The sequence below is a fragment of the Gymnogyps californianus genome, chromosome 14, assembly GCF_018139145.2.
Source record: "Gymnogyps californianus isolate 813 chromosome 14, ASM1813914v2, whole genome shotgun sequence".
Lineage (NCBI taxonomy): Eukaryota > Metazoa > Chordata > Aves > Accipitriformes > Cathartidae > Gymnogyps > Gymnogyps californianus.
This window is the reverse complement of record NC_059484.1, coordinates 922,102-944,080: the sequence shown is the minus strand read 5'-3', so window position 1 is coordinate 944,080 and position 21,979 is coordinate 922,102. Positions and strand designations below refer to the sequence as shown.

The 21,979-nt window shown below is 55.4% G+C and overlaps 2 protein-coding genes across 2 annotated transcripts; both read left to right on the top strand.

Annotated features, from left to right (window-relative positions):
- Positions 1-150: 150 nt before the first annotated feature.
- On the top strand, positions 151-5,656 carry LOC127021805 (histidine--tRNA ligase, cytoplasmic-like). The gene is made up of 12 exons (XM_050905056.1): positions 151-375; positions 471-590; positions 1,056-1,151; positions 1,925-2,050; positions 2,221-2,328; positions 2,494-2,592; positions 2,922-3,015; positions 3,175-3,302; positions 3,403-3,645; positions 4,440-4,556; positions 4,842-4,988; positions 5,237-5,656. The coding sequence occupies exons 1-12, from the start codon at positions 151-153 to the stop codon at positions 5,291-5,293; spliced, it is 1,560 nt and encodes a 519-aa protein (XP_050761013.1). The 3' UTR covers positions 5,294-5,656.
- A 481-nt stretch (positions 5,657-6,137) lies between these two features.
- HARS1 (histidyl-tRNA synthetase 1) lies at positions 6,138-21,499 on the top strand. The gene is made up of 13 exons (XM_050905058.1): positions 6,138-6,194; positions 7,108-7,197; positions 9,107-9,226; positions 9,418-9,513; positions 10,173-10,298; positions 12,439-12,546; positions 14,092-14,190; positions 16,852-16,945; positions 17,105-17,232; positions 17,333-17,575; positions 18,888-19,004; positions 19,787-19,933; positions 20,982-21,499. The coding sequence occupies exons 2-13, from the start codon at positions 7,138-7,140 to the stop codon at positions 21,039-21,041; spliced, it is 1,398 nt and encodes a 465-aa protein (XP_050761015.1). The 5' UTR covers positions 6,138-6,194; positions 7,108-7,137; the 3' UTR covers positions 21,042-21,499.
- The last annotated feature ends 480 nt before the right edge of the window (positions 21,500-21,979 follow it).

The following is a 21,979-nucleotide window of genomic DNA, read 5'->3' as shown; positions in this document are numbered from 1 at the left end:
AACTGTCGCGCAGTGGCGCCCGGGCCGTAAAGCGAGGCAGTCCGCCCGAGCACCAACGAGTGCCCGCCGCTCTGCCCTAGAGCGCCGCGAGGCAGCGGCGCTGGACGCTCACGTGGAGCCCGACCGCTTCCGGGCTCCCCGGTACCGGCCATGCTGCGGCTAGGTCCGCTCGCCGCTGCCGGGCGCCTGCTGCCCGCGGGTCTCCGCCTCGGGCCGGCACGCCCCGCCGGGGGCCGGGTGAGCCTCTCCCGGTCCTGGCCGCCCCGTCCGCCGGGGTCGATCGGTGACCGCGGCCTCCTGTCCCGGCAGGTGCGGGCGGCGGCGGGCTCAGCCGGCGGCGGCGGCAGGCGGGGCCCGGCTCTGAAGACGCCCAAGGTAACGGTGGGGAGCGGGGGCCGCGCCGGCGGTTACCGGGCGTTGTTCCCCCCCCTCGTCCTCGCCGCTGACGGCCGCTCTCCGTCCCGGGACAGGGCACCCGTGACCACCCCCCGGCCCACGCGGCGCTCCGCGACCGGCTCCTCGCCGCCGTGGTGGCCTGCTTCAAGCGGCACGGGGCGGCCGCCATCGACACCCCCGTGCTGGAGCTGCGGGTGAGGCGGCGCCGGGGGGGTCTCGGGGGGCGGCGGGACCCCCCGTTCCTCCTTGGTGTGGGGGGGTGACCCCCACCGGGGCTGTGGGACCCCCCCTCTGCTCCCCCGTGGGGCTGTGGGGTCCCCCCTCTTCCTGCGGGACGGGGAAGCACCACCTTTCCCCGGGGCTGAGGGGGCAGGGCTGGGGGATCCCCCCGTGTGGGGCATGGAGGGGTGGGGGGGCAGCCGTGACAGTCCCTTTTGGGTCCCCGTTGTGTGGGGGGATGGGGACCCCACTTCTGCCCCAGGTCAGAGGGGGCTGGAGGGGGGATGTGTGTCATGCCCCCGCCCCGCTCTCTCTGCTCGACTTGTGGGGCTCGGTGGCGGGGCCGGGCTCTCTGCTCTGTTCCCCATCTCGGGGGACCCTGCGCCCCAGAGCCTCCCCGGTCCTTCGCCGCCCCCCCCAGCCCCCTCGCCTCTCCCCAGGAGACGCTGATGGGGAAGTACGGGGAGGAGGCGAAGCTCATCTACGAGCTGCAGGACCAGGGAGGGGAGCTGCTGGCCCTGCGCTACGACCTGACCGTATCCTGCACTCGCCCCGGCCGCCCTGCGGCCCTCGCGGAGGGGATGGTGGCCCACCGAGGTCGCTGCCGCCTCCGCCTTGTTGGGTCACCCTTGCCCTGCCCTGCCCGCGGGTCCCATCGGGGTGATGGAAACCCCCTTCCCGCCGAGCGGTGGACGCCCCAGCTGGTCTGGCTGTCATTGGCGTGACCCCACCTCAAACCACCACGCGGCCAGTCCAGGATCTGCGGCAAAGCGGCCCTTTCTTCCGTGGGCTGTGGACATGCACCAGTGTGCACCACCATACTGGTTTTACCTCCTCCCAGTTACAGTCCCCACCTCTCTGCGCTCCTGTCCTGCCCATCCCACCTTTCCAGCGCCTCAGTAGTTGTTCGGAGAGAGCAGCGGTGTTTGCTGCAGGTCCAAAGCAAGTGTCCATCCCGGGCCTTCTCCACCTCCACGTCTCACCAAAAAGCTCTCCGCTTTAATGTCTGTATGTCCGTGCTATATGTTGAATTCTCTCTGATCGCACCGTAAGAGGGCGAAATGACCTAGCAAAGGTCTGCGTTTGCAAGGTGTTGCTGTACTGTGGTTCAGAAGAAGGAGATGGAGTTGTCCCGGTGTTGGAGGAGCTCAGCGTGGTTCATCGTACTCGTCGTCAGCCTGGGCTGATGATCTCCCTAGAGATCGGGGAGCAGCTGGCAAAGCGAAAGGGGGACGGGGCGCTTTGAGGTTCAGCTTTCTGCAGCTCAGGCGATCTCCACGTTCCTGTCCTTAACTCCTCAGCCCCCCAGGTGCCCTTCGCTCGCTATTTGGCGATGAACAAGATCACCAACATGAAGCGCTACCACGTCGCTAAGGTCTACAGGCGGGACAACCCGGCCACGACCAGGGGCCGCTACAGGGAGTTCTACCAGTGCGTGAGTGTTGTGGCGGCCGCCGCCACGCGAGGGGCAGGAGGGCACGGGGGGCTGGCGTGGGTTTTACCGGCTGGATTGCCTTCAGCTGCTTGCGGGGCTGTGTGGTGTGCCTTGCGGAGCCGAAGCACCTCAGCTGTGCCAGGAGCCTCTGCCGTTTCTTCTGCCCCCAGGATTTTGACATCGCCGGGCAGTTCGACCCGATGATTCCCGATGCCGAGTGCCTGAAGATCGTGCACGAGATCCTGAGTGACCTGCAGCTCGGGGACTTTGTCATTAAGGTGAGATCAGAGCCGAGTGGTTTTCATACTTCTGCACCTTCCCTTCCCACGGGATTGAGGTGCTGGTGAAAAGGCATGAGGAAACGCCAGCAGCTTCCCGCAAGGGCAAGAAGAAATGGCAGCGGGGGATCTCCCCTGAGCTAAGCTTGCCTCTCCCACCCCCAGGTCAATGACCGACGGATTTTGAATGGTGTATTTGCTGTCTGCGGCATCCCAGAGAGCAAGTTCATCACTACGTGCTCTACCGTGGACAAGCTGGACAAGGTAAGCGTTGTGCTCCTGGGGAGATCGCTTCCAGTCTCAGAGGGCGGATGTCTCGGGCTGAGCGGTGTCCTGGCTGTTCTCATCATAAAGAGGTTCACAGCAGCTAAGCCATTGGTGTTTGTAAAGGATTTGGGGAGCTCTTGGGCGTGGTTAAGAATAAAGCCTGGCATTTCCAGTGGTTTCTGTTAACAATTCCTGTGCGAGATGTGGATCGTTAGTGAGATTGCTGACTGCTGTCTTCCCGCACGTGTTGTGAATACGTGGGCTGGTGGAGACAGTGGGTGATGAGAACGTCCTGCAGCAACGGATGTTCTTCTCTCCCCTCGCAGATGCCGTGGGAAGAAGTGAGAAGCGAGATGGTAGGAGAGAAGGGGCTCTCTCCCGAGGCTGCGGATCACATCGGGGAGTATGTCCAGCTTCACGGTGAGCGCTGTGCGGCCAAGCCCTTGGCCTTGTTCTTCCAGGCCAGGCAGGGAGGGCCAGCGACAGAGGGGTGCAAGGCAGCGTACACGCCTGGCCGGGCCCAGCGTTGCGGGTGCTGCTGCACTGGCAGACCCGAGGCATGATGGCTCGTTCCCACAGGTGGCCTGGACCTGATCGAGCGGCTTCTCCAGGACCCAAAGTTGTCCCAGAACAAGCTGGCCAAGGAGGGGCTGGGGGACATGAAGCTGCTGTTTGAGTACCTGACCCTGTTTGGCATCACAGGGAAGGTGAGGAGGTGCGGAGGCAGGAGGGGGTGCTGCCCCCGTGGCCGGGCAGCCTGGGCTCCCCGAGTGCGCCCGGTGACGGGGCCTCCCTTGTGTCCTACAGATCTCTTTCGACCTGAGCCTGGCGCGGGGTCTGGACTATTACACGGGGGTGATCTTTGAGGCTGTCCTGCTGCAGCAGGAGAACGACCACGTGGAGGAGTCAGTCGGCGTTGGGAGTGTGGCTGGAGGCGGTCGCTATGACGGGCTGGTGGGGATGTTTGATCCCAAGGGACGGAAGGTGCCCTGCGTGGGGGTCAGCATTGGGATCGAGCGGATCTTCTCCATCCTAGAGCAGAGAGTGGAGGTAGGTGCTGCAGGCGGTGCATGGGGGAGGGCTCTAGGAAGGCAGCTATTGTTTATTACGGAGCTCTGCAGCTCCACAGTGTTCGAGGGGAAAGAATTTTGGGGGAGAGGGTGGCTCCTCTCATGCCTGAATGTCTGTGCACAGAAGACAGAGCCCTTTTCTGCAGCCCATCAGGATGCAGGTGTGGGCAGCTGAGGGCAGCGTTTCGTAGCAGATGCCAAGGAAGCATTAGAGAGGGGTCCTGAGCTCTGGTCCTGGCTCTGAACTTTGTGCCCCAGTCACTTTGCTCTTGTCTCTTGTCTGTGAAGTTTTCTGTCCTGGGGATTGTGAAGTGATGAATTCGGTAACAGCTGTGGTGCTCGCTCTGTAATGAGCACCCTGGGAAAGCCTGTGAGGAAATTCATCGCTCTGTGTTTAGTTCTGAGCTTGTGATTCATAGGAAGTGAGGCTGAGGCAATGTGTTTGTACCTGAAGAATCAAAGGAGACATTGGAAAGCTGTCCAGGTCCCATCTGGGAGGGAGGGAGGAAGGCCAAGGTCCCACGGGAAGAGCAGCACACGATTAAGTAGCGTGTCACAATGCAGATTCTCTGGGGGACTCGTTAAATGTGCCCAGGTTGTCTTATCTGTGCACTCTTTTTGCTTCTGGAAGGTTAGCCTTCCTCAGTAACATTCACTGAATGGTGATGGTTAGCTTTTAAGTATACTTGTTTTGGGGAGCTAAGTTAAGGTCTGAAGATAAGCTGCAGGTTCCCTCAGAGCCAGTCACTCCCACGAGTGTGTCTGTCCCTGCAGGCTTCTGGGGAGAAAGTTCGAACGACTGAGACACAAGTGCTGGTGGCTACACCTCAGAAACACTTACTCGCTGCGAGACTGAAGCTCATCTCTGAGCTGTGGGACGCAGGGATCAAGGTAAAATAAGGACTTGGGCTTGGCACTGATACGGGTGAGGGAGGGAGAGCCTGAAGGGAGCTGTAGCACAGCGAGACCAACTCCATTAGTTGTGTGTCTCTTCAACATCTGGGCCTGTCTGAGATCTAGCAGGCAGAGAAGGAGAACAGCCAAGAGCACTAAAGGCAACCGCTGCAGGAATAATGAGGCAGAGTTTTCTGTGACGTTTTGGTGCTGGCTGTTTTGCTCCGAGATCTATCAGAACAAATTTTGCGTTAATGATTCACCTTTTCCACTCCCTCCTAGGCAGAGATGCTGTACAAGAAGGATCCTAAACTGCTGAAGCAGCTGCAGTATTGTGAGGACATGGGGATCCCCCTTGCTGCCATTGTAGGAGAGCAAGAGCTGACAGATGGAGTCGTCAAGCTGCGAGATGTCGCAACAAGAGAGGAGGTGAGAATGCCTTTTTACACCAGGTTTCAAAAGTGCTTCCAAAATCTAGAGATTACTGAAAGGCTCTGGGTTTTCCCTCAGTGATGTTGTTCCTTTGGGGAGCTGTAGCACAGATCTGTCAGGTGACTGCTCTAGAAAACCAGCCACAAACTGCGTTGGTATCCACAGCAGGTCCTTAGGGCCAGATTAAACCGTGCTCTGCTCAGGGTTCCAGTGCTGCTACCTCCTCCTCTCCGTTTGCTTTGTAGGTTGATATCCCAAGAGAAAAGCTTGTTGATGAGATCAGAAGAAGGCTGGAGCCCTAGGACTTTTCTGGCCAGAGCTGCTTGACTGAACTGCTGTACAACTGGAACCCTCCAGCGCCCTTAGCCATTCACTTCCCGCTGAAGTCCGGTCACCATCTACTAGCCTGAGGCTCATCTGCCTGGGCTAAGGCATTGTCAACACGGGGTATCTGCTTGGAAAGGAGCAAGCGGGTTTTAGAAGTTATGGACAGTGCAGTCACCAGGTTAACCTTCTGGTTAACTGCTCTGAAGGATGGGTCAAGCTTGTGGGTTCCTAATATTGCAGTACCTGTAACTGTACAGCCGTTTCCATCCAGTGTAGGCAGTTGTGGTGGCACGGGCACAGATGGACGTGGTGCTGCTCAAGCAGGATCAGGCTGAGCTCCGCAGTTGGGGGCGGGGGGGGGGGGGGCAGGAATCTGTGCAAGGCCACCCCCACCCCTCTGAGGGCTGCAAGGGCCAGCCCCAGCCTGCAGCCAGGCTCTGCCGTCGGGTACGGGGCCAGGCGCGCTCGGGGCTGCGGCACCAGCCTGTGGGGAGCGCGGGCCCCCCCTCAGGGAGGGACCCACCGGGGGGGCTGCTGCAGCTGCGCGGGCAGGCTCCGGCTGGGGCGAGCGTGGACGAACTCTGTATTTTTATATATTAAAAAGCCAAAACAAAACGCAAAAACCCACCCTCGGGCATTTATTTGAGCTTCGCGACGCCGGTGCCTCTCGCCGCGATCGCCCGGGCGCCGGGCTGAAGCGCGGCAGTGCGCGAAGGCGGCAGTGCGCAGGCGCGTCGGGGAGGTGGCAGTGCGCAGGCGCGGCGGCGGTGCGGCGGCAGTGCGCAGGCGCGGGCCGGCAATGGCGGAGGAGGCGGCGGTGCGGGCGCAGGCGGAGCGGTGCGGCGGCTCAAGCAGGATAAGGCCGATCCCGACGAGGTGCGGCTGATCCCAGCGCCCGCCCGCGGGGCTGGGAAGGGGTTGGCGGGGCTTCGGGTACGTGGCTGGGGGGGGGGCGGTGTCGGGGGGTTGCTGGGAATGGGGTGCTGAGGGAGGACCAGTATGACTGGGAGCGGGGTGCTGGGAGACTGGTGTGACTGGGAGGGGGGGAGCTGGCCTGGGGAGAGGGGACTGGCGCACTGGGGGGGGTTAGGGTGGGGAAGAGGGGCTTGGGTGGAACTGGGGGTACCGGTGCTGGGCTGGAGAGAGGGCTGCTGAGGTGATTGGGGTGTGGTTGGGGTTGCTGGGCTTAGGGGGAGGGTGCTGTGGAGAACTGGGAGTACTGGTGTAGGTGTTGCTGGGCTGTAGGTGGTGGCGTTGGGAAGAGGGGTGTTGGGGAGGATGGGAGTACTGGTCTGGGCTGGAGAGCAGAGTGGCTGAGGTGCCTGGGGAGAGGGTGCAGGGGACACTGGGAGTGGAAACTGGTGATACTGGTGTTAGATTGGAGAGAAGGATGCTTGGGGGTATTAGAATTGGGAGGAGGATGCTGGAGACTGCCGATGCTGGGGTGCACGTAGCAGGAGCCGGTGGTGCTGGGCCTGGGGGTGGTGTGGAGGCTGGTAGGACGGGAGGCGTGGGGACTGGGGAGGCAGATGTTGAGGGTAATGGAGGTTGCGGGAGTCAGAGAGTGGTGGGGGTGCTGAGATTGGGGTGCTTGTAGCAGAAGTGGGGAGTACTGGAGAGGAGCAAGGAGCGTGCCTATGGTTGCTGTGGGAGACTGGGAATAATGGATGTATTGAGGTTGGGGAGTCTGGGTGTACTGGGAATGCTGAGGCTGAAGGTATTGGGGAAGGCCTGTGGGCTGGGCCCGGCAGGTAGGCTTACCTCCAGCTCCCTCCTTTTCCCTCCCCAGATTGCAAAGGAGGTGGCGAAACTGCTGGAGATGAAGGCACAGCTGGGGGGAGATGAGGGGAAACACAAGTTTGTGCTCAAGACCCCGAAGGTAACTTCCCCCAGCGCATGCACTTGCGTGCCTCTCTGTATGCACAACCTACTTCTGCGTGCGCACACACACAGCACCACGCACCTGTGTGTGCAGAATCTCAGCACAGACTTGCCTGTCTTTTTTCTCATTTCTGTTTCTGTTTTCACTTTTAGCAGCAGGGGAGAGAGGGGTGAAAACATCCCTGACAGCATCTGACCCAGATACCCTACTAACTTAAAGACTTTCTGGTGCTTCTGTGACAAGCCAACTACTAGCTGGTGTGGTCAGGAAATTAAATTCCCTTTTGGTCAAGCTTTATCGTAGCTGCCAAGCGTGAGAGGTCTCATATCTTCTTGGATTGCACTATCTGAAGTAAGGTCATGACTTGCATTGCCCCGATGAGTTTAGAGTTAGGGCTCTTCAGCTCTTGTAGCACTGAGCCCACTAGTACCTGCAGACATTGGCTCTCATGGATCAAGGATCCGCAAGCTGGTCCTGTTTCCTGTTAACCTGGACAGAGTGGATGAAGCTGCTGGTAGGTTGGGTGAGCACGGAGTGCTGCGAAGCGCAGCTCTGCTGGTGCGAGGCTCATTGTGGGGGAACTGCAAAGGATAAGCCAGCCAAAGAAACCCAGATGCCCGGCAGTGTTTGCGAGGAATGTTCAGCACATGTTGAAATGTGAGGAGCAAGAAAGGTCTCATGGCTTTTGATCTTGCCTTAGTCTGTGAGGGTGGGTAATCCCATTTACTGAGCAGGTCTGGCCAGCTGCTGACATTTCTGTGTCATCTTGCAGAAGAACCCTTCCTTCAGGGATAGCTTTTCAGTCTCCAGGCCCCTGAGAATAGTGTCCATAATGCAATTTATGCTGAAATTTTTTGTAACCTGAATGTTTCATCACTAGTAGCTGACCAGAGACCAACTGTACTTCCATGCTGTGGCGTGGAGACAGTTATGAATGTTGCTCACAAATAAAACAGGTTATGTTAATGCCACTGACTTAGGAAATGTCTCAAAACTGTCTCCCTTGTCCATTTCCTTTATCGTATATTTTGGTAAATGTAATTGTGGTGTGAGACCTGGAAAGTGAAAGGGTATTTCACTGTTTAAAGATGTGGAGACAGGATTTTGCAGCTCTGTGAGTGCCAGGGAAACACAGCTTGGGTTTCCAGCCTGTCTCAGCCACGTCAGTGTACTGCTGAAAGCTGCCCTTCGCTGTGCGACCTGCAGGTGGGGTGTTATGAAGTGCCTGCTCTCTCTGCTTCTTCCTGCCTAACTGCCAGTCCCTAGAAAATGAAAGTGGGAGGTCTAGTTGATTAACGGTGATTTATGTGTTGCTGGGAGCCTAAAGGTGGTCATTGAAATAATTCAGTGACTCTTAACAGCGAAGAAATTAAAAGGGAGCACATCTCAGTGCACAGTAGATGGGCACTTCACAGGTATTGCACTTTGAAAAGATGATTTCTTTCTATGTGTGTTTGGAAATTGTAGAGCTGCTGGTTGTTCCACAGCTTCAAAGCGTGCCTGTCCTCTGATTCCACTTCTCAGGGTGGCTCGTTGTGCAGGGGTCTGGCTAATACGTCTGAATCTGAGCTGTGGACAGATCCTAGCTGCGCTGTCGTGCTCAAAAGCACTGAACTCTCTGACTGTTGGATCTGTGTTAGCTCCTTTGTTTCCTGCATCGTGAAACTCCTGACTTAGATTTAGCTCTGCAGACCATGACAGATCATGTCTGATCTGTGTCCTGATGTTTTCCAGTGTTTTTTGGTGCTGCTTTTTAGCACCTCTCCTGATACCTGATGTCTGGACCTGACCTCTCTGGTTTTCTTAGCAGTATGATAGCTTCCTCACATTGCCCCTCACGTTTGTCTCCACTGCGTGCCTCTAAACCAATGTGTCCTTTGCTCTTCTTTTCCTTATCTCACCCCAGGGCACGCGGGACTACAACCCCAAGCAAATGGCCATTCGTGAGAGAGTCTTCAGTGCGATCATCACCTGCTTCAAGCGCCATGGAGCAGAAGTCATTGATACACCAGTGTTTGAGCTGAAGGTGAGTGAGGACACAGCAAGTTGGCTGAGCTGATGAGGATCCTGCAGTTGAAAGCTTGCGATGTGTTGAGGGCTGAGTTTTCTTCTTCCATCTCCTAGGTGTCCTCCCTTTCTCTCCTTGTTTTCTGTGTGCTCTAGGGCTGATCCCCTGTCACTGAAGATGCTGTTTGTTCGTGTGTCCTTTTGTTGTAGGAGACGCTGACAGGGAAATACGGTGAAGACTCGAAGCTCATCTATGATCTGAAAGATCAAGGAGGAGAGCTGCTGTCCCTGCGCTACGACCTGACAGTATCCTGCCACAGCCAGTGCTGAGGGGTCTTGCCACCTTTGCTGCCCTCCTTTTGGGGCAGTGCTGTCCAGAGGGCAAGGGAGGAGGAGGGAGGACAGTCTCTTGGCTCTGACCCCGTACCGACAGGGCGAGCATGGGCAGGCAGTGTGGTTCAGTGGGTGCAGAACCCTTGCTCAGTTATTTACTGTATGTTGCTTCTGTTTGGCGAAGTAACGCTTGTATGCGGAGGTAAGGAAGATCTGTATTGAGTGGGGTTTCTCCTATGGCAGGGTTCCCAGACTAGGCTGCTGCGGTACACAGCTCGCATGAGACTGAGATCCAGCCTAAGGTGGTGCTGGAAGATGCCTGTAGGGACAGGCATCTTCCAACTGTCAGACATCCTTCAGGCATCATGGAAGATGCCTTCCAACTGTCAGGCATCTTCCAGACAGACAACTGTCCAAGACGTGGCAGCATGTGTGGGCCATGTCTTGGACAGTTGTGGAGACCTTGGGGAGCTGTGGCAAATCCAGCCGTCTCTTAGCAGTCACTTTGCCCCATGGGTGCGCGCCACACAGCGCTGGGTGTTGGGGAGATAGGGAAGACCCAGCACTGCCTGTGACTGATAAGTCGGTGGGGTGATCCCTCCCCGTTCCCATCCTTAACCCTACTGTCTCAGGTGCCCTTTGCTCGCTATTTGGCGATGAACAAGATCACCAACATCAAGCGCTACCACATCGCTAAGGTGTACAGGCGGGACAACCCGGCCATGACCAGGGGCCGCTACAGGGAGTTCTACCAGTGTGTGAGTTTGGCCATTGACAGGGACGCTGCTGAGTGAGGCTGTAGGCTGGGCAGCGCTTGTGGGGACGTAGCACCATAAAAACGTAGGACCAAAGGCTGTGTTGCCCTTCGCTGTGGCTGTGGAAAGCTCAGGAGGATCCACTAATCTTCTCCTTAGCGTGCCCTTATGGGTGTGGAAAAACAGCTTGAGAGTGGGAGAGTGTGGACGATGGCTGCGACACAGGGTGCTGGTGTATCAGGGAACTTTGTAATACAGCCCCCAGGTGCCCCAGGTATCTGGCCTGCTTAACACTCGGAGGAGGGCAGCTCCTTGCTCCATCCCACAGTACTTGCCAGCCTGGTGGAAGGGAAGAATTTCCTTCTGATCCCAAATGTGGCAACAGTTGAACTCCTGGATGTGTTAGGAGGACACATGAACCATGTGAGTGAGTGACTCAGCTGTAGCATATGCTACCTCTGTCCCGTGCTTAGTCAATCTTTATTTCAAAGGAAGGGAAAAACCCAGAGGCCAAATTACAGAACAGGTAAGAAAGCAATTTCCTTTATGGCTTTCTCAGATGAGTGTGGTGGCCCTGAGGAATGGCTTTGTTCCGCTGTACTAACACAGTCCCCAGGGCCTCATATTGCAAACAAATTCCTCTTTGAGAATATTCCTGTTTCATCATACAACCCCTGTGGATACCTTCCAGCTCCAGCTCGGTGAATTCCCATTTCCAGACAACTTGGGGTCTTTGCTTGCTGTCTCATCTGAAAGACAAAATCTCACTCCTAGGATAGCTAGAAATAGTCTTCTAATATCCAGGCTAAACTTACTTGTGTCTGATGGTTTACTTCTCCTTGTGCCAGTGCAGCTCTTTAAATGGTGGCTGTCATCCCTTGATATGGATTCTTCCCCTTTCCCAGATAAACATTTGGGCAATGTTTAGAGAAATCTTCCCCTCCCTAGGCCATGTAAATCAAGCTCTGTTATCTTCTCCCCCTGAAGATGCTTTGCTTCTTTGCTCAGCCTAGTAGCTTTTTCTGCATCTTTTCTAAAATATAATTCACCAGCACTTGGTTGGGTTTTTTCAGTGAGATTTCACCTGTGCCATGTACAGTGGTAGTGGCACTTCCCTGACTGTCCCAGACCTTGCCCAACTTCCACAGGAATTGCATCAGCCTTTCTTGCACTCAGCTGATTGGGGATTAACTGATGTGATCTCGTCTCTTTCCTCCTCTGTTGCCCCAATTTATTTTGGAAGCTTAGTGAAGCCATGTTGAAATTTACCCACTTGATTAAAAGTATTCTTGTATTCAGAATCTCATTGAAGACTTTGCATTTGGGGATTCATAAATGGGAATAGAATAAGAGGTCTCTTGTTGCTTCTGTGTTTTATTTCTCTCTGAACATTGATGCTGTCTCTGCTATTTTCCAGTCATGGGGTACCAGCCTATTAAAACATCTTGCTGTTGGGCTTTAGTCCTACGTGCTGGTTCATCTGGTGATCTCTGGTGGAGACCACTCAGGCTTTCTGATTTCTTTTTCTGTCTTGGCAGTTGAAACTTTGGTTTTGCCTCAGTTGAGTTTGCTTCTCTTGTCTTGTCTTCTTCCCTGATCATTAACTTGATTGGCATGTGTATTAAAAAAAGAACATCCTAAGAATCAAGGCGAAACATCTGGCATTTAGGTCATACCAAATAATAAGTAGTGTTCTCCTCCCCTTCCTCGTTCCTTTGTTCTATTTATTTACTGCTGATGGTTGCTCTGCTGTCTCCTTTTTGTTGTTTTTCAAGGATCTCTCTTTCAAAGTGTATCACACAGTAAGCTGCGGTGTCAGAGGCAGGGAGCAGGACACACATGTCCAGAAGCGGAAAGCAGGGAGAAGCAGAATGGCTTCTCGCAAACTGTCTGCACTGGCCACGACACAGTATACAAACTCTTTGCAGTGCAGTGGACACGAGAGCACTGCTGCCTTCGATGAAAGAGGGTCGTAACCCACATCCTGTCCCTTCTGGATCCTATCGGCGAGGGCTAGTGCTCCCTTACATCCCATTTCTGTTGCTTTTTGTAAACAGACTGCTGTTAACAGCAGAGTTGAAGCTGTATTGCTGCAGCCATGCCAGTGGTGCTGAATTGCTCACTGCCTTTTCCTGTGCCCTAGGATTTTGACATCGCCGGCCAGTTCGACCCAATGATTCCTGATGCCGAGTGCCTGAAGATCGTGCACGAGATCCTGAGTGACCTGCAGCTCGGGGACTTTGTCATTAAGGTGAGACCGGGCAGGTTTCTCTGCGTCATGGTGGGAAGCAGTGGTCGTTGTTCCTGTGGTTTTATGCAGCAGCACCTGTTCCCACTCTAACGCCCACTAAGGCCTGATCCAGAAGTTCATCTCGCCTCTCTGCCTCCTCATGGTGTATATGTTAAAAGGCTGGACCTCAGCTCAGACTTGCCTTTGGCTGGGAATGCAAGGAGGTTTCCTGAGGCTGCAGTTAGCAGAGTTCTCTCTAGCACTAACCGCAGTCCCTGCAAAACATCCAGCAGCCGACTAACCAGGTGACTGTCGTACTCACTGCCTGCAGTAAAACACAGGCTCTGGCCCGGGATCCCTGCCCTCGTCCCAGCTCCCGATGCCCCCTTAGTAGGGACATCTGCTCAGTGTGTGCGCTGTGTTGTCTGTAGACTCCTGCTTTCCCACCAAGTCCTTTCTGGGGCTGAGGCCCCTTCCAGAACAAGAGTCATGCCCTGCTATCGGTTGAGCTTGCTATTTGCTTCAAAACACCTCTGTTACCTTGGTGTGGCAGCCAGTGGTGCTGGGTGTGCAGGTCGGGCAGGATGGGGAAGGGTGTACAGCAGTAGGAGAGCGATGGGTAGGAGTGCCTGATGTGCAGGAGGGTGGTGGGACCTCTGAGAGGGACCCAGAGCCGGGTCGTTGCTGAGCTCTGCAGGGGAGGTGAGCAGTGCGGTCTGGGTGTTGTGCTCCTATGTGCAGCCTGCACTGGGTACGGGGGCAGTTACCTGCTCTTGAACCTGTCTGGGATGAGCTGAAGAGCTGTGCACAGGAACTGCCTGTCCAGCTGCTGTGTGTTTGGGCAGTGGTGAAAGCGTAGGCCTTTGAGGATGAGAAGGCATCCCTGCAACGGGGAACAGCAGAATAACCTGCTTGCGGTAATTCTTGTCTTCCATGAGCCACTGTCTGGTTCATGTTGATGCTGGAGGATTACAAACTCCCGAGCGGTCTTTGTTTCTGTCTAATTTAATTGTAGATATGTTCTCACTAGCCATGGAAATGTTGAATCCAGCTGAGCCTTTGGCCTCAGTTACCTACTATTACAGAGCATAATTAAACTATGGAATTCACTATACTATCCAAAAAAACCCAAACCTCCTTAGCGAGGTTTTAACATAATCAGATGTCCCTTTGTTCTTACACTGAGAGAGTAGGGCAATGCACTGAATTCATCTCCTTAGTCCATGGTCTGTTCCTGAGCTGTTTTTACGTGTCCATATGAGAGGTCTCATAGGCCCCATTGGTTTTTCTTCTCTGTTGAGTGGAGGTCTCTGTGGCTTTAGAAGGAGAATGTGATAGCTCTACCCAGGCTTGGTAGGACTCAGTTGTGCTAGCTGGCCTACTGTGGGCAGAGAGGCAGCTTAGCTCCCCAGGAATGGGAAAGAGACAGAAATTGCAAACAGCAAAAAATCTTGGCAGACATCTGCTAGTTTCTCTTCCGTGCTTAAAACTAGAGAGGAGAGAAACTGGACACAGCTGAAGCATCTGTTGGAGTTCATAGTTAATGACTTGCTCCTTCTCCCCCAGGTCAACGATCGGCGCATCCTTGATGGGATGTTTGCAGTTTGCGGTGTCCCAGACAGCAAGTTCCGAACGATCTGCTCCAGCGTTGACAAACTGGATAAGGTACTGGGCTGCAACTGCCGCTGCTGGAGTGTCAGTGAGTCTCTGTCCCTCTGGGCTGCTCTTACCATGGCCCATGAGAACTGGCTGGAAAATGCTGATAAACATTGAGTTGTTCTTGTTCCACCCTTTCTCTGGAGGGGAGGCACACAGGGCACAGCAGTCACATAGGAAAACTAGATCCTATGCTTTCTTCTCCAGTATCCCACGAGGTCCGGACAAATGGAAAGGAGGGAGGGAAAAATGCTCTTCACATGGGAGGTTCAACATCCCAAACCTTGGCCGCCTTAAGGTGCTGCTGCTTATGAACCAGGATCATGAAAACCTGCCCCCAGAGTGGGCCAGGGCATTGAAAAGCCTTTTCAAATGCATCAGGTTCAGTTGGGTGTTGTGAGGAGTCACAGTTGTGTCCTGGAATCATAGAACAGCCCAGATTGGAAGGGATCTCGAAAGATCATCCGGTCCCACCTTTACGAAAATTTCAGACCTCAGTTGCAAGGTGAGCATGACGTAAACAGTAAATCTCTGTGGTAATGTAGGAGTAGAGAAGTGCAATCATAAGTGATAGTCTGTAGTTGTAGTCTGTAAGGCAGTTAGCTTGCAGGTGACAGCGCCAAGTTAAATGGAAATCCACAGGTGAGTAGGCTGCCAGAGTTGTTGTGTTGTCCCGGGCCCTATTCATACATACTGTCCTGCAAGCTGGTGCTGTTCTTGATTGGCGACGTGATGTCTAGCATTGCTGCTGAGGACACGGAGTCTGCAGCACGTGCGTGTTGCTGGCCAGGCTGTTTCAGCATGGTCAGGGCGCCACTGGGCAGCGTGTGCCTCTGGCTGTTTGTGGGACCCTCAGGAGGTGGCGAGGAGCAGCAGGGAGACAGCAAAGAGAAGTGACATGCATGGACAAGGTTTCTGTATTTTACCTGGAAGTAGAGAAAAGGATTTGGAGTGAGAAGGAGTAAGAGATCAGAAACAGAGACCTGAAAAATAACCCCAGCAGCACATTCCTGCCTCCTGGGCAGGGGAAGGCTGGTCTGTGTGGTGTTGTGCTGCACTGTGTGCCCCCACAGCATGTCTTCACACTCATCTGTCGCTGCCATCAGTGCAAGCATGTTTTGCTAGGGACAGGGCTCCTTGGGGCTGGCCTGGACTGTGCAGCATTCTAGCAGGGCGGACACAGTCGCAGGGACAACATGCTGCTCCGTGCCGTAATCTCTCTTCCTGGTGCTGTGAGATGGTGGTAGCCCATCCCACGTCTCCTGGTCACTTCATTCACACCCCTGCTGATTTGGGCACGTAGCACAGGTACTTGTATAAAACATGCTGTGTGTAGACATCGCTGTTTGTATGGCTGACTAAGGTTTGGTGTGACACAGAACAGCCCCCTCTATGTACAGCTGCTCCTGTAAGACACAAGGCAGGAGGTACCCACAGGTTTGTGCTCAGCAAGCTGCTTCGAGAGTGCTGGCTGTTGTGAAGGTCTCTAAGGGATTCAGGCCCTTATGTGACCCTTTGGGAGGAGGGAAAGGTGCCAGAGTAGGTACAACTTTTTATTTGCAGCTGATTGTCTTGACTGTAGGCCCTAGTCAGATATAAAGATGCTGGAGATCAGTCTATAAATGTGTATACAGTCCTCCACTAATAGCTGAGGAAGAGGAACCTCAAAATGAAGTGCAATCTAAAAACTCAGTTTTCTTGGCTCAGGATCCGAAGTAGAATTTGGAGGCGAACTTCTGTGTGTGTTCAGAGTCATGTGGGGGGCACTGTGGGCTGACTGCTTAAAGGAGTGCTCCTAACCTTCCTGTGAAACCCTGTTAAACAAAGCGGCCTTGTGTCTCGTCTCGTGTGTTCACATTGCTTTGTTCAAGGATGAACCGCGTTTTCCTTTGGAGGCCTCGTCCGACAGTCAAATGAAGTCCACTAGAGGAAGGCTCACTTAAAAGTCCTGTTAGCAGTGAGATCTATTGCAAAGGCATGACCAAAGTGTAGGTTTTGGGGTTGTGTATGCGTGGAAAAGCAATAGGGAGGGAGGAGTGGGCTGCTTTTAGAATGGGATAATTTCCTTGTTTTCCTACTGAAATGCTGTGATTTATCTCAGTGCAGTTGGATGTGATCAAGACTCTGGTTCTCTTTGACCCCTTGGTCAGTGGGAAAACTGCAGCATATTCTGCTTACATTGGCTTTTTGCATCACCCAGCCATCTCCTCACACCTTTCCAGATGGTAGGCGTGACCAGCAACACTTTCTTGACTGGTGTTTATGACTAAGTACCTAACCAGGGAAACCACAGCAGCAAGACATCTCTCAAACTCGGTGCTTTTAGAGTATCAATGTTCGATTCTGGCCAGAAATCAAACCCAAAGTATTTGTCATGGGGCTTCACGTTTTTGGGCAGCTTTGCTGACTGCAGGGTTGGGATACAAACAGACTGCGCAGAGGTACAAGAAATGGAGTTATGACTGTATGACCATGCTCTGAGAGCATTTGATCTGCTGCTTCTCTCACGTACCTCTTAATCACGCGGACACTGATGGGGTTCCGTTGATGTAAAGATCTGTTGAGGGCAGATATGTCTGTTCATCTGTATTGGGCAGGACCACCAGAGACCTTCCCCAGGAGTGACCACATCCCTGGAGCAGTGGCTGATGTTCTTTTCTCCCCTCGCAGATGCCGTGGGAAGAAGTGAGGAGCGAGATGGTAGGCGAGAAGGGGCTCTCTCCCGAGGCTGCGGATCACATCGGGGAGTATGTCCAGCTTCACGGTGAGCGCTGTGCGGTCAAGCCCTTGGCCTTGTTCTTCCAGGCCAGGCAGGGAGGGCCAGCGACAGAGGGGTGCAAGGCAGCGTACGCGCCTGGCTGGGCCCATCATTGCGGGTGCTGCTGCACTGGCAGACCCGAGGCATGATGGCTCGTTCCCACAGGTGGCCTGGACCTGATCGAGCGGCTTCTCCAGGACCCAAAGTTGTCCCAGAACAAGCTGGCCAAGGAGGGGCTGGGGGACATGAAGCTGCTGTTTGAGTACCTGACCCTGTTTGGCATCACAGGGAAGGTGAGGAGGTGCGGAGGCAGGAGGGGGTGCTGCCCCCGTGGCCGGGCAGCCTGGGCTCCCTGAGTGTGCCCGGTGACGGGGCCTCCCTTGTGTCCTACAGATCTCTTTCGACCTGAGCCTGGCGCGGGGTCTGGACTATTACACGGGGGTGATCTTTGAGGCTGTCCTGCTGCAGCAGGAGAACGACCACGTGGAGGAGGCAGTCGGCGTTGGGAGCGTGGCTGGAGGCGGTCGCTATGACGGGCTGGTGGGGATGTTTGATCCCAAGGGACGGAAGGTGCCCTGCGTGGGGGTCAGCATTGGGATCGAGCGGATCTTCTCCATCCTAGAGCAGAGAGTGGAGGTAGGTGCCTTTGCTGCTCAACTAAGCATGGAGAAAGAGCAAGGATTTACATCTTCCCCACGTACCCCGAGTCCAGCAGATGCTGAACTGAGTCTTCCTTGCTGCAGTCTTTGATGGAGAAGCCAGCCAGGCCTCTACTGTGCTCTGCAGCAGGAGTCAGAACCAGGACATAATCTCTGATTTTCTCTGGCTTGGGAGATGATCTCTGGGGCTCTCGCTGGAGACAAGACCCCTCTTCCAGCAGCCCTCAGACACGGCTTGTTCAGCTGCAGCTGGACGGGGCACTTTAATCCTCAGCAGTACTAGGTACCCAGGTCAGGTGCCTTAGTGTTCCCCACTGCGTTAGGCATCTGTGTGACCCCACGTCCTCCTTGGCAAGGCGGCACTGCTCTGCAAGGCTGGCAGGGAGACAGCAGCCTCGCACATCTACTCGTCCTGCCCAAGGCACTACAGAGACCAGACAGGGATCGGATGTCCGAGGGCAGGCAGTGCAGTGCCTCTGGGGGTTTCGCAGATACCTTTTTCCTATTCTCCCCCCTCAGAGTTGCTGTACCAACATGTCCTCCATCCCAATCAATGGGTGTTAAATAGGTCTTTGTAGGCTCCCAAAACACTGCTGCACATTTCCCTCCCCCAGAGGCCTGTTGTGGGGAGTTCTCTCTTGGCAGCCAGACACAACCGGGATTTCTAAGTGGCAACTGAATTCTTCCCCCACCACCTCCAGTCCTGGCCAGGTTTGTTCCTCTGCAGGTGACCTTTTAAAGGCTTCTCCCTTCAGTGAAAGCAGCGGCAGGAAAATGCCACTTTGAGTATCCAGCATCTGCCATGGGAGCAGGTGGCTCCTGACAGCGCTGGAGCATTTCAGCTTGCTGCTGTTAATCTAAGCCATAGTTACCAGCTCAGCAGTTGAGCAGGCAGTTGCCTCTATCCAGCTTCTGCTGGGCTTGCTGCTCCGGAGCTGCTTGGAGCAGATGTCTGGGAGGCCCTTGGGTGTGGAGGAACAGTCTCTAGGCAGAAGCTGGCAGGGAAATTGCTCATTTGCAGCACATCGTCCAGTCTGCGCGCACCTGCAGCGTAGGAGGGAGGCTGTGTCAAGCCCCCATCGTGGAACAACCACAGAAGATGAGATTCTGCTCCAGGGTGGGGTCTGTGGGGCCTCCCTGACTCTCCTGAGTTTATGCCGTTCGTTCCACTGAGCCTGATCCTCTTCCCTGCTAAATTGGTGGGCCTGGGGTGGTGACCCGTCCTGCTCATAGGGTCTCAGATGTCTGTGTATGTCCATGGCATCTTTTGAGTCTTGTCCCCTCTCTAGGCCTCTGAGGAAAAGATCAGGACAACGGAGACACAGGTGCTGGTGGCCTCTGCCCAAAAGAAGCTCCTTGAAGAGCGGCTGAAGCTCATCTCTGAGCTGTGGGATGCTGGAATCAAGGTATGACCAGGTGATGGCAAAGTCAGGAGCTGCCTGGTCCACTCTCTGTGCCAGGAATGGACCACATCTGGCTTTGCTTTGAGAGGGATGAGTCACAGGGAGAAGGTGGGCAGCAGCCTGCCTTCCTGAATGGAGCCTGCCTCTTCTCGGTGTCCCGAATCAGGTGTTCTCCAGGAAGGGCTGGGCAGCATGACTTGGTTAGCCCTGTAACACTGCAGGGGCTGCTCCGTGTCTGTTATCTCAGGACACATTCCCAAAGCAGGCAACACTCCAGCCCCTGCTGCGTGGCAGCTGGGATACCATGCCGCTTCCAACGAAAAGCAAAAAAAAACGCGGAGCCTTGCAAGGAGGGGAGAGTGGGGCCAGCGAGGAGCCTGGGCTGTTTTACGCAGGCCGAAGGCAAGCAGTCTGGCAGGGCCCTGCTCCCTGCCTGCTGCGGGCAGACTCCCTTGGTGGCTGAGTGGAGGAGAACGCCTGGGTGCTCTGCCGGGCTCCTGGCCCTGTAGGGACACCACAGGTGTCAGCCCTGGTCTGACACGGACTAGAGCTAATGACCTGGTGTCTCCCAGGATAAGCAGTGTCTTGTGAGTACCTTTGAGCTGTGCTGCATTACTCGTTAGCTGTAATGCCCAGCTTTCTCCATTAGCCCATCTTCTCTCCCACCACACACCCCCACGCTCACCAGACAGCAATTAGCAGACTGGCCCAGCAGTGCCTGGTTGAGGGGTTGCAGAGAAACAGGCCAGTGCTGATCATGGTGGTGTGCTCTGGTTCTCTTCCAGGCAGAAGTGCTGTACAAGAAGAACCCCAAGCTGCTGAATCAGCTGCAGTACTGCGAGGACACGGGCATCCCTCTTGTTGCCATTGTGGGTGAGCAGGAGCTCAAGGATGGAGTCATCAAGCTGCGGGTCGTGGCAACCAGGGAGGAGGTGAGGCCCGTGGTAGCTTGGCACGAGGGGGATTGGCTACTTGACCCTTCATCCCAGCTCAGGCCAGCCCTCCAGGCCCATCCATACCCTGCTCTGCAGCGGTGCCGTCAGGTTGTACGCAGCAAGGTGGCTTTGCTGGCCCACATTTTGAGTGCAGTGCCCAAAGGGGAGATCAGAGGAGTAAGGCTCTTCCACCTGATGTGAAAAGCCTCCAAGGCTTAACAAAGCTGCTTACACAGAAGGTGTGGTGAGGGGAAGGCTCTCCACATGCAGTAGGCAGAGGGGTGAGAGCCAGGGCTGGCAGACTCGAGGTGAGGCCTATGGACCTTGTGGGTGCATTTTTGGAGACTGGGTGAGGTGAGTTTCCTCAGCCCCTCTTGACTTGTGGAGCACGTGCCCTGGTGTCAGTTTGCCACCAAGCCCCCTATAACAGGTTCTCAGGATTTTATACGTTGCTTCCTCATTAGATCTTTTCAAGCAGTGGTCTCTCCAGGGACTTCTGTAACACCTCACGTTCCAGTTCCTCGCCCCACGCAGTTTGTGGAGCACTGTTGTATCCAGCTCTGGAGAGTTTCCCGTCATGTGGCCTCCTTGAACTCCCAGCTGTTCCTCAGTTCAGGAGCCTGGAACATGGAGGGGCAATTCAGTGGGCTGTTATGGCTGTTGGCGCTTTCTGTGCAGAGCATGGGACCATTGCTGAAGGTCCTGGAGGTGCCCTCTTGGAATGAGTGAGACCAGTGCTGATCTATGCACTGGTCTTGGCTTTGGAACCAGTAGGAAAGAGTGGGAAGAGCGTCACTCTTGCAATCGTTGGGCAGGAGAGGGCTCGGCAGGGTTGCAGGCAGGTGCTTGCTCTCACAGGTTCAGCTCCGCGTGTGCTGCAGCCCACTCAGTCCCCGAAGAGGGACTGGTGGCAGCACCATGGTGTGATCTGCTGAGACACAAGGCCACGAATACGGTGCAGGCCATCCCTCTGGGACCAGAGAATGTCACGATAAGTCAAGCTGCTTGCATTGTATTGAAGCAACTTTGTGCTCCCCCTGTGTAGGTCAACGTTCGCAGGGAGAGCCTGGTTGAGGAGATCAGGATGCGAACAAGCCGGCCTTAAACCCCTTCTGGACACGTCTACTTGTTTGTTGGATTCTGGCTGACAGATTTCCTCCTGTAAATGCCTTTGCCAGGCCACGTAACAGTGGGTGCGGGGTCGGGGGGACCTTTGAAAGCTGTATTTATTCTTGTCTCGTGCCCTCCCTTTCCTGGCGGGAGCAGAGAGGCTGCACTGACTCCTACAACGTGCCCTGGCCCTCGAGTATGTCGCTGGAAAGATGTTTTGCAAGTGGCTCTGGCAAACACCGGCCTCCCATCTGCCCTCGCTGCGGTGACATGTGGAGCCCTGTGCTGTCAGCAGACCCCGGGGTCTTGGCTGCAGCTTCTTGTTCCCGTCGCTTTGAATAAACATCCCGCCCTGTCTCTCTGCTCTGGCTGCAGGGAGGTGACCTTATCCCAAGCAAGATGTAAAGGCGCTGCTCCCAGAAACATAATAAATGTGTCTCTCCCACTCCGTGACTCCTGTCCCTGCTTTCCGCTTGGGGCAGGGATTTGCTTACCTGCCTCGCTGGGCGAGACCTGGTTTTTAAATGTCATGGTGGACGTTTCTTCAGCTGCGATGCTCCCTCCTTGCCTCTGCATCCGACCGCCATGTGCAGAACAAAGCCCACACCAGCCAGGCTGGAGCTCTCTGAGCAGCCCCGCGTGGGCTCCCCGTGCTCCAGTCACGGGTGAAACGGCCCCCTCCGGCCTCCTGCGGGTGACACGTGGGGTGCCCTCCATCCCGGGTGCCCTCCGTACCCAGCTCCCCTCGCTGCTCACCCACGCATCTCGCCCAGCTTCGTGCCCCGGACCGGGTAGTTTTTTAAATCCATGCCCCACGGTTCCCTCGCGTGGAAACGCCGCGGGAGCGGAGGGCTGGGGGGGGAGGGTGGGATGTCGGTCCCTGCTCCCCGGCGGCGGGGCGGGCGTTGCTGTCGGGTCCCCCCTGCCCCGCCC

What these genes read in the sequence shown, in the direction of transcription:
- LOC127021805 (XM_050905056.1), top strand. Translation starts at nt 151, where the DNA reads ATGCTGCGGCTAGGTCCGCTCGCCGCTGCCGGGCGCCTGCTGCCCGCG. An exon ending in CCCCCGTGCTGGAGCTGCGG is followed by an intron (nt 591 to 1,055) that starts GTGAGGCGGCGC and finishes GCCTCTCCCCAG; the next exon opens with GAGACGCTGATGGGGAAGTA. An exon ending in TCGGGGACTTTGTCATTAAG is followed by an intron (nt 2,329 to 2,493) that starts GTGAGATCAGAG and finishes TCCCACCCCCAG; the next exon opens with GTCAATGACCGACGGATTTT.
- HARS1 (XM_050905058.1), top strand. Translation starts at nt 7,138, where the DNA reads ATGAAGGCACAGCTGGGGGGAGATGAGGGGAAACACAAGTTTGTGCTC. An exon ending in TCGGGGACTTTGTCATTAAG is followed by an intron (nt 12,547 to 14,091) that starts GTGAGACCGGGC and finishes CTTCTCCCCCAG; the next exon opens with GTCAACGATCGGCGCATCCT. An exon ending in GGAGTATGTCCAGCTTCACG is followed by an intron (nt 16,946 to 17,104) that starts GTGAGCGCTGTG and finishes TCGTTCCCACAG; the next exon opens with GTGGCCTGGACCTGATCGAG.